The following is a 15,566-nucleotide window of genomic DNA, read 5'->3' as shown; positions in this document are numbered from 1 at the left end:
CTAATAAGAACAAGAAAAACCATTGCATGAACAGGTGTGTCCAAATGTTTGACCTGTACTGTAAGGTCTCCAAGATTTGCTTCAGAAAACATCAAAAATAGTGTTACAGCAAGGCAAAACTAAAACCTGATAGAAAAAAAATAAATGCTAAGCCTACAATTACCTAAGAATGATCTCTTTATTATGTGCTGCTACACTGGAGCAGTGCACCAAGTAGGTGGAGGCATCATGGCAGATAGCACATGCAGAGGAGCCAAGGGAAAAAGAACCCAAAATCTTCATTACTTTTCTATGTTCTCTGCCTCTTACTAATGTGCTGCTTGCTCTTATTGGTGTTTCCTCTATTATAGCAGCAATCACAGTAGCTAGTAGTGCTCACTGACTCATAGGCTATGTTCATACATTGCATTTTTGCTGTGTTTTTTTCTGCAGGGAAAACCTGCTCTTAGCAGTAAAGAAGCTGCTTAAAAAAAGCAAGATTTCCTGTGTTTTTTGCTGCATTTTTCAGGATCCCAAAGTTCAGCTTTGCTTCCACCACAGAAGCATGAACACAAGTCACCAATGCAAGACGTATGTGAAACCATAAAACCATTTTTGGAAAAAAGGGCAATTTGATAAAAATCTTTTTCCACTAAATAATTTGATGTCTGAAAAAATAGTGACTATTCTAAACAAAAAAGTTCACATGAGTTCATGAAAAAATACACAATTACAAATGTAACAGCGGGGGGAGGTGAATTGGTCAGGAATAGTTTATTTAAGACAGGGGTCCTCAAACTTTTTAAACAGGGGGCCAGTTCACGGTCCCTCAGACCATTGGAGGGCCGGAATATAGTTTTTAAAAAAAACTATGAACAAATTCCTATGCACACTGCACATATCTTATTTTGTAGTAAAAAAAACAATACAGGAACAAATACAATATTTAAAATGAAGAACAAGTAAAGTTAAATCAACCGGTATTTCAATAGGTAGGTAACTGTACCCAATAGGCAGCATAGGTCCTCAATAGGCAGGTAAATATCCCCAATGGGCAGCATAGGTCCCCAATGGGCAGCATAGGTCCCCAATGGGCAGGTAAATGCTCCCAATAAGCAGGCTGTTTCCCCCTTATAATGCCATATGCAGGCTGTTACCCCTATTTTTAATGCCCCATGCAGGCTGTTACCCCCCCCATATAACGCCCCATGCAGGATGTCCCTTTCTCACACCATATAATGCCCCATGCAAGATATCACTCCCCTGTCTTTATAATGCCCAATGCAGGATGTCCCTTTCCCCCCCATATCATGCCCCATGCAGGATGTCGCCCCCCATATCATGCCCCATGCAGGATGTCGCCCCCCATATCATGCCCCATGCAGGATGTCGCCCCCCATATCATGCCCCATGCAGGATGTCGCCCCCCATATCATGCCCCATGCAAGATGTCACCCCCCATATCATGCCCCATGCAAGATGTCACCCCCCATATAATGCCCCATGCAGGATGTCACCCCCCCATATAATGCCCCATGCAGGATATCACTCCCCTGTCTTTATAATGCCCCATGCAGCATGTCACCCCTCCCATATAATGCCCCATGTAGCATGTCACCCCTCCCATATAATGCCCCATGTAGCATGTCACCCCTCCCATATAATGCCCCATGTAGCATGTCACCCCCCCATATAATGCCCCATGTAGCATGTCACCCCCCCATATAATGCCCCATGCAGGATATCACTCCCCTGTCTTTATAATGCCCCATGCAGGATATCACTCCCCTGTCTTTATAATGCCCCATGCAGGATATCACTCCCCTGTCTTTATAATGCCCCATGCAGCATATCACTCCCCTGTCTTTATAATGCCCCATGCAGCATGTCACCCCCCCCATATAATGCCCCATGCAGCATGTCACCCCCCCATATAATGCCCCATGTAGCATGTCACCCCCCCATATAATGCCCCATGCAGGATATCACTCCCCTGTCTTTATAATGCCCCATGCAGGATATCACTCCCCTGTCTTTATAATGCCCCATGCAGGATATCACTCCCCTGTCTTTATAATGCCCCATGCAGGATATCACTCCCCTGTCTTTATAATGCCCCATGCAGCATATCACTCCCCTGTCTTTATAATGCCCCATGCAGCATGTCACCCCCCCCCATATAATGCCCCATGCAGCATGTCACCCCCCCCATATAATGCCCCATGCAGCATGTTACCCCCCCCCCCCCATATAATGCCCCATGCAGGATGTCACCCCCCCCCCCATATAATGACCTATGCCTCCATACATTAAAAAAAAAAACAATACTCGCCTCACTTGGTGCCGCTGCTCTACTCTGGTCCGGACTCCAGCGTCACGGCGACGTTGTCCCGCTCTGCGCTGCCTGTGACTGCACTCGGGAGGGCGCGGTGTAAAGACGTCACCGCGCCCTCTGACCTGAGACGTCACAGGAAGCGCAGAGCAGGAAGACAGCGGATCTGCGGAGGCACGGGGAGAGGTAAGTATCCGCCTGCCGGGGCCCTGAGCAAGCGGGGGGAATGGCGGGCAATGGCACCGCTCTCCTCTCCTCTGCCCATAGCCCGGCGGGCCGGATAAAAGTCCTCCGCGGGCCGCATGTGGCCCGCGGGCCGTAGTTTGAGGACCCCTGATTTAAGACATTGATCTTAAATAAACAGGGCAGGGCATTGAGTTTGTAGGATACTGTTTACTTTCACACTTTGATCAGCCCTTGAGTTGGCAGGTATTGTTAAATTTCACACCTTGGTCAGCCAATGTTTACTTTTTTGCACATCACTAATTTAATTAAACTGTACTAATCCTAACAGCCATCTCATGTGGGAACACAGACATTATGGTTTAAACTCGGGAAAATCCCAAAAATAAATGTTTCACATACTGCTGCACCTGCTTTTTTTCACTAAAACCGCAGCAAAACTTGATACCTGTGTTTTTTTGCTGCATTTTTGCATATGCTTTGCTTTCTGTTGGTGAAAAACACTGAAAGAAGTGACATGCTGCAGTTTTCCCATTCGGTCAATAAAAAAAAAAGTGTTTGCATGAGATTTCTGAAATCTCATAGCTTTTGCTGGTACTGTAAAACACAGCTTTTAATTTGCATAAAAGCAGCAAAAAAAACGTGAAATAGCAACGTGTGAACATAGCCTTAAGCTTTACTCCTAACACAGTAACAATTAGAAAAAACTTCTTTACTTTTTTTTTTTTAACAGGGTGTGAAAAGTCACCGCCATCGAAAGGATCGTATGCAGGATCTGATTGACATAGGTTATGGCTATGACGAGACGGATCCTTTTATTGATAACTCTGAGGCAGTAAGTGTAGTTTTCTCAGTTCTAAACTTGTTGTAAGGCTATGTGCCCACGATGCAGAAATGCTCAGGATTTTTTCCTGAGCGTTTCTGCATCTCCCTTGCAGAACAAAACGCATGCGGATTGTACATGCGTTTTCCTGCCAGGGACATGCGGAAGTGAAGCATTCTTCACATGCATTTCCGCATGCGGGTTGACATCACTTGGAAAGTGCTTGACAACTTGGTCACACTATATAAATCCATGCAAACTGCATGGAATTATATAGTGTGACCCGAGAGAATGTCAAAAAATAAATCTATACTTACCCTCCGATGGCCCCCGCAGTCTTGCTTCGCTCAGTCCCGGCTGCCGGCAGCGGTACACTGAAGGACCTGCCAACGTCAGCGTCGCGTGACCCGTCACATGACTCTGACGTCAGCGCAGGTCCTTCATTCCATCGCAAAGTGCCGGGAAGCAAGGAGGAGCGCAGCGCGGGCCGCCAGAAGGTAAGTATACATTTATTTTTTATTTTATTCTTTTTTTACAGCTTTTTTAATGGTACCTGGGTGTGGATGAGACTCTCCTCTCCTCCACACCCGGGTACCATCCGCACATTAGAACGCATGGAATGCGCATCTACGTATACAGTGATGCGTTATCCATGCGGTCTAATGCAAGTCAATGGCGGCGAAGACGCAGCACTTCCGCAAAATAATTGGTAGTGCTGCGTTTTTTTCCGCAATGATAATCCGCAGCGGAAATTTCCGCAGCATGTGCACAGCACATGCGGATTATCATTGGGGAACATTGCAGGCCTTCTACCATGCGTTTTTTAAGCGTTTCTGCAGCGTTTTTGCCGCTGCGGAAACGCTTAAAAAACGCTTCGTGGGCACACAGCCTAACTGCGAAAAACTGGGGAAAAAATAGATAGATACCCTAGACTAAAAAAAAAATTGTCTAGAACCATTGGCGCCCAAAAAAAAAAAAGAGCCAAATAGGAATGTTAGTTGCCAAATTTAAATGCATATGATCATGTTAACTTAAGTGTTTTTGAATTTTTTTTTTTTAAATGCCAGAAAGCAGGAGATGGGTCAACCCCCTTCATCCCCATGCTGTTTTCCGTTTTAGCACTTTCGTTTTTTGCTCCCCTTCTTCCCAGAGCTAGAACTTTTATTTTTCTGTCAAAAGGGCCTCGTGAGGGCTTCTTTTTTGCCCTTTGGTGTCGTTCAAAAGTACGACTTGTCTCGCAAAAAGTGTGGTGAAATTGCAAAAAAGTGCAGTTCTACAGTTTTTTTATTTTTTTTTATTTACCATGTTCACTAAATGCTAAAACTGACCTAGCAATATGATTCTCCAGGTCATTACGAGTTTGTAGATACCAAACATTTCTAGATTCTTTTTTATTTAAGCGGTGAAAAAATTCCAAAGTTTGCAAAAAAAAAAAATGGCGACATTTTCCGAGACCCGTAGCGTTTCCATTTTTTGGGATCTGGGGCTGGGTGAGGGCTTATTTTTTGTGTGCCGAGTGGACGTTTTTATTGATATCATTTTGGGTAGATAATGTTTTAATCGCCCGTTTTTGCATTTTATTGCAATGTTACGGCGACCCAAAAAAACCCCCTAATTCTTGTGTTTTGATTCTGTTTCTCATACACCGTTTACCGATCTGATTAATTCTTTTTATATATTGATAGAACGGGCAATTCTGAACTCGTCGATACCAAATACGTGTAGATTTCTTTTTTTGATTGTTTTATTTTGAATGGGGCGAAAGGGGGGTGATTAAAATTTTTATATATTTTTTTATTTTTTAGTAACATTTTTTTACTTTTTGCATGCTTCAATAGTCTCTATGGAAGACTAGAAGCTGCGATTGTCTGATCGCCTGTATGTAGCAGAATTGCTCTTGCTATGAGCGCTGACCTCTGGGCGATGACATGTACCGCCGTACATGTCGGAAAGACGTTAACCCCTTCATGACTGGAGCGTTTTTGCTTTTTCATTTTTTGCTCCCCTTATTCCCAGAGCCATAACTTTTTTATTTTTCTGTCAATATGGCCATGTGAGGGCTTATTGTTTGCGGGACAAGTTGTACTTTTGAACGACACCATTGGTTTTACCATATTGCATAATAGAAAACGGAGGAAAAAAATCCAAGTGCGGTGAAATTGCAAAAAAATTGCAATTCCACAGTTTTGGGTTTTTTTTAACCACGTTCACTGAATGCTATAACTGACCTGGCATTATTATTCTCCAGGTCATTACGAGTTTGTAGATATTAAATATGTATAGGTTCTTTTTTATTTAAGTGGTAAAAAAAAAAAAAAGCTCCATTTTACAAGACCTGTAGCGTCTCCATTTTTTGGGTTCTGGTGCCAGGTGAGGAATTATTTTTTGTGCATCGAGCTGAAATTTTTATTGATACCATTTTGGGGTAGATCCGATGTTTTGATCGCCCGTTATTGCATTTTATTGCAGTGTTGCGGCGACCCAAAAAACTTAAATCTGGTGTTTTTTTACTTTTTTTTTTCTCGTTACGCCGTTTACTGAATAGTTGAATTCTTTTTTTATATTGGTAGATCGGGCTATTCTGAACACTGTGATACCAAATGTGTATGTGTGTTTTTGTTTTTTATTTTATTTTGAATGCGGCAAAAGGGGGGGTGATTTAAACTTTTTATATATTTTTTTAAAAACTTTTTTTTTTTTTTTTTTTTTTACACTTTTTGCATGCTTCACTAGTCTCCATGGGAGACTAGAAGCAGCAATTTTCTGATCTTCTGTACTACACACAGGTAATGATCAGATTGCCTGTGTAGCAGATTTGCTCACTTGCTATGAGCGCCGACCGCTGGGTGGCGCTCATAGCAATCTGGCAGTGACAACCACGGGTCTCCTGCAGACCCCTAGTTGTCATGCCAACCCATCGGCGACCCGCGATCATGTGACAGGGATGCTGATGGGTGGGGCTGGAAGCGTGAGTTAAATGCCGCTGTCTATCTCTAACTGTTGCCGCAGCTGTTGCGGGCACATGTCAGCTGTATAGATCAGCTGTCATGTGCCCAGAAAGATCAGGGGGATCTGATGTGGGGCATACTATTGCGCTCCATGTCAGAAAGGGGTTAAAATGGGTCACACTGCCCATCTTCCTGCTATTCCTGCATTTCTGAGTCAGTTGTCCTATAGAGAGAACGTTTTATATACCCTCAACTGATCATGGCAGTGACTTGCCAGCATCAGTGGCCGTGTCGTCATTGCTGAAGACTGTTTGGCTGCAGCGTTTACCTGAGAGTTGTCAAAATATTATCATTGCGTGATTACTGACAGACTGGCAGTGCTAGAATGATGGAGGATTAAGCAATAATTTTAACCCCTTTCTGACCTGGTCAGTAATAGTACGCACCAGGTCGGAAAGGCCAGTTCAGTGAGGGCTCCGGCGCTGAGCCCACAACTGAACCAGGCACATGTCAGCTGATTCTTACAGCTATGTGCCCACAACAGCCGCAGGTTGAATCTCTATCCACCTGCTGCTGTTAACCAGTTAAATGCCGATGTCAATCTGACAGCGGCATTTAACATCACTGTGCCGGAAGGGCAGCATTGGCCTCACCCATCGGTGACCCCGTCAGATGATCGCGGGTCACCGATGGGTGGGCAGCAGACCCCTGTGATTGTCGTGTCTCAATTGCTATGAGCGCCACCTAGTGGTCGGCGCTCATAGCACATTTCTACTGCATACAGGCGATCTGCTCCTCACCTGTATGCAGTAGAAGCAATCAGACAACTGCTGCTTCTAGTCTCCTATGGAGACTATTAAAGCATGCAGTAAGTATAAAAAAAGTTTTTAAAAAAATATATATAAAAAAAATATATAAAAGTTTAAATCACCCCCTTTTCGCCCCATTTAAAATAAAATAAAATAAAAAAAAACACATACACATATTTGATATAACCATGTTCAGAATTGCTCGATCTATCAATATAAAAAAATAATTAATCCGATCAGTAAACGGCGTAATGAGAAAAAAAATTCTAAACACCAGAATTACGTTTTTTTTGGTCGCCGCAACATTACAATAACGGGCGATCAAAACATCGGATCTACCCCTAAATTATATCAATAAAAACGTCAGCTCGACGTGCAAAAAATAAGCCCCCACCCGGCCCCAGATCCCGAAAAATGGAGGTGCTACGTGTCTTGGAAATGGCGCCATTTTTTTTTTTTTTAAAGCAAACTTTGGATTTTTTTTTTCACCACTTAAAAGAGAACCTATACATGTTTGGTGTCTACGAACTCGTAATGACCTGGGAATAATAATGGCAGGTTAGTTTCAGCAATCAGTGAACGTGGTAAAAAAAACCTGTGGAATTGCTTTTTTTTTGCAATTTCACCACACTTGGATTGTTTTCCAGCACACGATATGGTAAAACCAGTGATGTCGTTCAAATGTACAACTCGTCCCGCAAAAAATAAGCCCTCACGGTCATATTGACCAAAAAGTAAAAAAGTTCTGGCTGTGGGAAGAAGGGGAGCAAAAAATGAAAAAGCAAAAACAGAAAAACCCAAGGTCATTAAGGGGTTAATGTACATCCTTGGCTTTCTGGTTATTTAAAAATAATCTTTGTAACCCCTTTTTGCTTTAAATAATTAATATAGAACCACAGTCCCAATCAGTGTGATAATAAATGACATGTCCACCTGCAGAGTGCCCGACCACACCCAATATAAGGTACATACAACTTCTACAATGATTTACACATGCTGAGTGAGGCATGACGTAATCTACACATCCAGAACCCCCCTATAGTATAATCCCCTCCTCCTATAGTAGGGATAGCCAGCGTACTATCCCCAACAGTAGTGACATCTGGTGTCTGTGGTCGTCTATGCCCCCCACATACACAGCAGCTTGTCTGCTGATGTATACAAAGTTGCAAATGACGAAACTTTAACTTTTTTTTTTTACACCTTTTACAAATGCTTGTCATTTTGGCAACCGTTTTAGGCACCATTTGAAGTTGATACATGTGTAATAGTATTAGTGATTATGGGAATGTGCTGTGACCATTAAAGGGTATGTCACCAAAAAATGACCTATTGTTTATAGGGAATCTGTCAGTAGGATCAACCTTCTTAAGCCGTCAATATGGGCATGTACATCATAGGAAACTTAATAATAATATCTGCAATCTGAAGTCTTATTCCAGAGAAATGCATGTTTTTCCCCTCACCCATGACAGCACACCTTGAGAGAGGGATCCGCCCCACCAAGGACAGGAAACCGTCTGAAATAAAAGGTCGGTAGCTCTCCCTCGCTTCAGTTGGTTTCCTGTCCTTGATGGGAACCTGTCTGAAAAGAAGCTGTCCATACTTACCTAGGCCTGTTCCGGTGTGGAAGAGCGGGCACCAGCCTGTGCACCAGGTTCCAGAAGCGCCGTCCGCGGTTCCCTGGAGCCTTGTCCGAGCATGCGCAGGCGGTGAGGAGGGCTCCGGCTCCCTGCAGACCGCTGCGCTGTCCTCTCCCTGCCGCAGGCTCCTGGCTGGCCGCACGCCGGGAGCGGCGTCTTCCGGGTGTGACGCGCCTGACGTCACGGCGTGGTGCACGCTGAGAGAGGCGTGCCCGATGACATCAGGGGGCGGCACCCGGATCCATCATGGCGGCGCCCTGTAAGCGCTTGCCGGCCGGCTTTTGAAACCTCGGCCAGCGGGCGTCTGGAGGGGGGAGGACACCTGATCCGGAGGAGGTTCCGGATGTGCCCTGTTTAAGGTGGGGGGTTGTCCTGGTCAAATGCTGCCTATACTCATGCTTGTGGTATAGCAGCTATGGCAGACCAGGACAGCCAGGAGCAGCAGCAGCTGACCCCTCCATCTCAACAACGCCAGCGGAAGAAGCAGTCGGACGCCTCGCACACGGACAGCCGCTCCAGCAACTGTAGCGGCAGCAGAAGAAGAAAGGTGTCGGACGCTTCAGGGCCATCCGGAAGGGATTCATCCTATGTCCCGCCACAGCCTCCAAATCCGGTACCCTTTTGTGACTTCAGGGGTGAGTGATCTTCGTGAATGTCACTTAACTTTCCATTACTATTATGTGCTTCATTCCTTAGGAACCTAAGGAGAGTAGCACCAAACAGAAGCACAGGGTTTGCGCCTTATGTCAAGTCCCCCTTTACATAGATTGGCAGAAACCGCTTTGTGCTAGCTGTATTAACCAAACCATAGCGGAGAGCACCCCGTATTTTGCTTCTAATTTGGGCTCCGTAATCCGTACAGAGGTTCAAGATTCCCTAAAAGGCTTAAGGGGAAAAAGAGATCCCATAAGGATATCTCCTCCAACTATGATTCATCCTCCTAGTCAGAGGATCCATGCCTCAGTGATTCATCATCCTCCTCTTCATCAGACAGTGGTAGGCCCTGTTTTCCTATTGAGGATACGGACAAGTTGGTCAGAGCGGTCAGATCTACCATGGGGTTGAGGGAGGAGAAGGCAGCCTATGTTTGCAGGCCTGGAGGAAAAAAAGACGCTCCTTTCTGGTGAATCCTAAAATTCAGACCCTTATAGAATGGAGGAAGCCTGAGAAATCGGGGGTGTTGCCCTCATCCTCTAAAAAGAAGGTACCCCTTCGAGGATAGTGTCTCTGGGTCCTGGGATAAAATTCCTAAAGTTGACGGGTCTGTCGCCCGATCATCCAAAAAATCGTCCCTACCCCTGGAAGATTCGGGCAGTCTAAAGGATGCTCTAGATAAGAAGGCATATTCCTTCCTGCGTCACACCTGGGAAGCGGCGGCAGGGGGCCTGAAACCAGCGGTAGCAGGCACTTGTGTCACTAGGTCATCTAGCAGATTTCTCGGTTCAGGGGCTCCGGCTACGTCACGAGATAGGGACATCATCGAACCTAAAAGAGCTTTTGGCAGTGGAGAAATCCCTGATAGGCTTCCTTCCCCACATACAGGGTCGCCATGTCCAGATCAGGTCCGACAATCGGACTATAGTAGCTTATATAAATCACCAGGGAGGAACAAGATCACGCTCCCTGATGGTAGTGGCAAACAGAATCCTGCAACTAGCAGAACAGAATCTCCCATCCCTCAGTGCTCTTTACATCCGGGGGTAGAAAATTGAAAAGCAGATTTCCTCAGTTGCCACACTTTAAGACAGGGAGAGTGGGCTCTAAACCCGATTAGTCTTCCAACAGATTATCCAGCTATGGGGGTCACCGGACATAGAAGGGCAAACAGGAAGGTGGAGAGATTCTGTTCACTAGATCCAACAGAGAATCCCTATGCTGTAGTCGCTCTCCACATACCCTGGAAGTTCAGGAAGGCCAACGCTTTTCCACCGATGGTAATGATCCTGGCAGTTGTGAGGAAAATTCGGGAGGAGGGGGCAAGGATAATTCTAATAGCCCCCTGTTGGCCAAAAAGACCCTGGTTCTCCCTGCTTCGCCTAATGTCTGTCTCGGATCCCTGGGTTCTGCTGGACAGGCCGGACCTTCTCATCCAGGGGCCGATGTTCCATGCACAAGCCAAAAGTTTCCATCTGGCGGCCTGGAATTTGAGAGGTTATTACTGAGCAATAGGGGGTTTTCACCAGGCATAGTTTCCACCTTATTGGGTAGTAGGAAGCCCATAACTAAGATTTATAGCAGAATCTGGGGAAAATTCCTGGATTTTAGACTCCTCATTGTCGGATAAACCTCCAATTAAAGATGTCCTAGAGTTTTTACAGAAGGGATGTGACCTGGGGTTAGCTACGGGAACACTTAAAGTTCAGGTGTCCACCCTAGGGGCGCTCTATAATTGCAACTTGGTGGGGAACATGTGTGTCTCTAGATTCATTAAATCCTGTTCCAGAGCTAAGCCAGTTCGGGCTCTCAGAGTTCCTCCCTGGGACCTGAATTTGGTTTTAAACGCACTCTCTGGTGACCCATTTGAACCCCTGCAGGTTATCTCTACAAGGTTCCTCACTCTCAAAACCATTCTGGTAGCCCTAACATCGGCCCATAGGGAGAGTGACCTGCAGGCCCTTTCTGTTGATCCCCCATACACCCAAATTCATGATGACCGGGTCGTCCTACGTACAGATCCAGCATACCTTCCGAAAGTAGTTTCCAGATTCCACTGTAATCAAGAGATTGTGCTTTCCTCATTCTGCAGTAACCCAAAAAACCCCGGGGAGGTTAGATTCCACAATATAGATGTTAGAAGGGCTTTACTACAGTACATAGACATGACTAGTCAGTGGAGGAAGGACCACTCCTTGTTTCTGGCCTTTCAGGGGAGTAGGAAAGGTCACGGGGTGTCAAAGGGAACTATTTTTATGTGGCTTAGGGAGGCCATTTGTCTAGCTTGCATATCTACAGGTGTTCTGGCACCGGACGGTATTAAAGCTCATTCCACCAGAGCTGTTTCAACCTCCTGGGCAGAGAGAGCAGACGTCTCAATTGACCAGATATTTAAAGCTGCTACTTGGTCTGCACCATCCACCTTCTACAAGCACTATAGGTTGGATCTATCCTCCTCTGACCTCACCTTTGGGAGAAGGGTACTTCAGGCGGTGGTCCCTCCCTAGGGTGCTCATATTCTCCAAAATTCTCTCAAGGTGTGCTGTCATGGGTGAGGGGAAAACACCAAGGTTACTTACCGGTAGCCGTTTTTTCCTGAACCCATGACAGCACCCGTAGTCCGTCCGTCCGTCCCCCCCCCGTCTTTCTCACACCCTGGTGAGCACTTTACGTTTTGGGTGATTATATATATTTTAGGTGTTGGTTATGTGTCTAACCTTTTCTGGAGGTCCTCTCAATGCTCTGTAATCCAACTGAAGCGAGGGAGAGGTACCGCCCTTTTATTTCAGACTGTTTCCTGTCCTTGGTGGGGCGGATCCCTCTCTCAAGGTGTGCTGTCATGGGTTCAGGAAAAACCGGCTACTGGTAAGTAACCTTGGTGTTTTTCTTGCATGTAAATGAGTTGATAAGATCTATAGAACTGTCACTGATCTGCATGACAATCTGCCTCCAGGGCTCATTTTTAATAAAAGGAGGCATTACCAATGCAAGACATGTAACTGACACAACAGTAGAGCTGATCTTTGTCTCCTTACAAACACATTTGCTGTAGCTCTCACAGCTCTGCTGTATTGCAGCCCTGTCTGCCTGTGAGCTGGAAGCTGAAGCTGAGAGTAGCCTGCAGATCTTGTGTCCGTTTTAATCACCCACAATTCTGCAGTGAGACCAGGAGAGTAGCCATTCTGTATCATGTTGGTAACATCCCCTTTCATTTAAAATAAGCTCAAGAGGTGGAGTCTCGGGCAGATCAGTGTCCAGCCCATAGATTTTAACAGATTATTTACATATATGAAAAATGTGGATTTCTCTGGAATAAGACATTGGATCACAGAAAAAAACCTGACCGGGCACACCTGTGAAGTGAAAACCATTTCCGGTGACTACCTCTTGAAGCTCATCAAGAGAATGCCAAGAGTGTGCAAAGCAGTCATCAAAGCAAAAGGTGGCTACTTTGAAGAACCTAGAATATAAGACATATTTTCAGTTGTTTCACACTTTTTTGTTAAGTATATAATTCCACATGTGTTAATTCATAGTTTTGATGCCTTCAGTGTGAATGTACAATTTTCATAGTCAAGAAAATACAGAAAAATCTTTAAATGAGAAGGTGTGTCCAAACTTTTGGTCTGTACTGTGTGTATGTGTATATATATCGATCTCTATCTCACCTTTGTGCTCCTTTAATATGTTATTCATATATTTGTGGTCAAATTTTAGGTAAACTCTAATTTTAGAAAAATTGGTTATCGCTGAACAAATTTGTTTATTTAAATCTTTCCTTCAATTTTAGTATGATGAGCTGGTTCCAGCTTCTTTGACTACGAAATACGGTGGGTTTTATATCAACACTGGAACATTGCAGTTTCGTCAAGCTTCAGACTCGGAAAATGAAGATTTTGTTGAAAATAAAAAGCACAAATCATCAAAAGTGAGTAATAAGGAAAAAAAATATTTTATTTAAAGGGTTGTAGAAAAACAAATGCACAAATAGTTCCAATAAAAGATAATCCAGCTTGTACATATCAGAGGAAGAAGTCATACACAGTATATAAATAGCGTTACAATAAAAGCATGCATTATTCCTAACCACAACTGTGCATATCTTATGCTGCTAAGCTATGTATTTAGCACAGTCATGTCGGACTAACACAAATGGGATCAACAAAATATAAACAAGGAGCAAATCTGAAAAGTGTATGTGTTGGGGAGGTGCAAGTACAGTTCAGTACGAATACATGGTGTTCTGAAGAGCGAAGATGTATGTGCTGAGCTCCGGCAATACTACACCTGAGTTTGTAGCAGGGGTATCTTGCCATTTTCCACAAATCTTAAGTAAATAGCCTAGGCTTTCTTCTTGCTGCACAGCGTATACAGTACATAAGTGAAACTATTCACTTCCCAAACACATGCAGCTCTTTTGAAGATCTTTATTTTTAGAATGTTTCCAATTTAATCTAAGTTTTTTTTTTTACCTGATATAACAATATTTTATAAAGGATGTGAGCAGCAACACTTAAAGCACCACTCCAGTGTTTTTTTTTTATTGCAGCGCTTGAGTGGTTCTACTAATCGAAGTTCCCTGCCCCCAGTCTTATACTTACCAGCTGCCATCTTCATCTGTTCCTGGCGTCGTTCCTGTTGGTCTCCAGCGGTTTTTGACCTACAGATCTCTCCAGTGTTTGCTGGGCGATCCGAAAGTCACAGCTCAGGGCACATCTGAGAGACAGAACAAGACTCTCATAGACTTACATTGAGAGCTTGTGACCTTTACCTCTGACTTCCAGTTAGTCAAAAGTTGCAGTCACAAGATAGGGCTGCAGGACCGAAGCTATGCTATGAAGAGTTGAAGACAGCGGCTGGAAAGTTTAAGACTAGGGTCAGGGAATTTGTTTCGTAGCACCACTCAAAAAAAAACAAAAAAACTGCCGGAGTCGTGCTTTAAAGGTAGCTCATCCACCAATGCAAACAGACTTTAGGATGAATGATTCTTGGAGCACCTACATGGGTATGGGTTTTCATAAATTCCAGAATATCCCTCCAAGAATACTGGAGTATCCCTCACTGAACAAGGGCTGCCAGTTTTAGACACAACATTCACATTACCACTTCTTACAGATTGTGGTACTATTAATAATCTGGTACCTCAGTTCTGTGGTTTGTACAGGTGACAACGTGAATATCAGATGATCTCAATGGGCGTTCATGTCTTACTGATGGCACGCGCTTCCCCACTGGGTGGCTGAGCATTTCTAGTTGATCGCTTTTGTAATCTTTAGGTATCTAAGTTGAAAGATGATGATCGGTCGCTTAAGAAACGTAAAAGGAAAGAAGATCCAGGGGAGAAGGAAAAGCCATCAAGAAAACTGAAAGTCGCCAAATCAGTGGGGTAAAGTGAAACAGCTATCTTTACATCTCTTATACGGTCATTCATGATATAGTTTATCTGCTGCCTTAGAGAGAAGCATCATTCAGTTTATTCAGCTGGTGCATTGCAGTGACTACATATAAATTATGCTGCACTTAACATATGGATCCTTAACATTTACATTTTAAAGCCTTCTTCTGTTTGGTATTTATGTACTGAATCTGCAGCAGAAACCATTGGTCTGTGTGGAAAATTGTTTATGAAAACTAGCACATTAAAAAGAGAAGAAAAAGGACATCAAGATAAGTTCAGTATATTTAACTAGGAAAACTACAAAATCTAGTAGTTTTTTTTTAATATTACCTCTACCCTTTAAGAAAAAAGGCTGACGTTGTAGCTGTCTGACTAATATGAGCACTTGGGCATTCAGATGCTGTATAGTGCCTCGGGTCACACGTGTGGCTTTCAGGCTGTTGGCTGCTCCATAAACTATGATGCACTGCAGGAATGTCATAGCAGAACTTGGGTACTAATCTATAACTTGCAGTTTACACAAGAGTAAAAGCCATATTTACTAGGCTATATATTTATGCATCTTCACTTTTAGCATTAAAGGGGTACTATGGCAATAGAAAACAATGGATAACTAAAGAAAATCATTATAAATTGCTAAATACTTAAATTCTAGGGCTGTAATCACTATAGCATTAAAATGGCTACAGCTTTGTTAGATTGGCAGAAACCTGTTTTACAATGTTAGAACTGATGCTTATGAGCATGTGCAGTAAGAAGCTTCACTGCGACCTGGAGATGATTATATCATGTATAAT

At 43.9% G+C, this 15,566-nt stretch overlaps 1 protein-coding gene across 2 annotated transcripts in view; it reads left to right on the top strand.

Moving 5' to 3' along the window:
- The window catches only part of UBN2 (ubinuclein 2), an 80,616-nt gene that overhangs the window by 14,786 nt on the left and 50,264 nt on the right, over window positions 1-15,566 (top strand). Inside the window, exons 3-5 of one of the 2 annotated variants that reach the window (XM_073644171.1) lie at window positions 3,228-3,329; window positions 13,162-13,299; window positions 14,648-14,757. In XM_073644171.1, the coding sequence (XP_073500272.1) occupies window positions 3,228-3,329; window positions 13,162-13,299; window positions 14,648-14,757 (350 nt within the window). The remainder of the gene's footprint in view (window positions 1-3,227; window positions 3,330-13,161; window positions 13,300-14,647; window positions 14,758-15,566) is intronic. The other variant, XM_073644172.1, reaches the window with a different exon arrangement.

This window comes from Phyllobates terribilis, unplaced genomic scaffold (assembly GCF_046119375.1).
Source record: "Phyllobates terribilis strain yellow unplaced genomic scaffold, ASM4611937v1 Scaffold_8__6_contigs__length_399053987, whole genome shotgun sequence".
Lineage (NCBI taxonomy): Eukaryota > Metazoa > Chordata > Amphibia > Anura > Dendrobatidae > Phyllobates > Phyllobates terribilis.
This window is presented reverse-complemented; position numbering and strand designations above follow the sequence as displayed.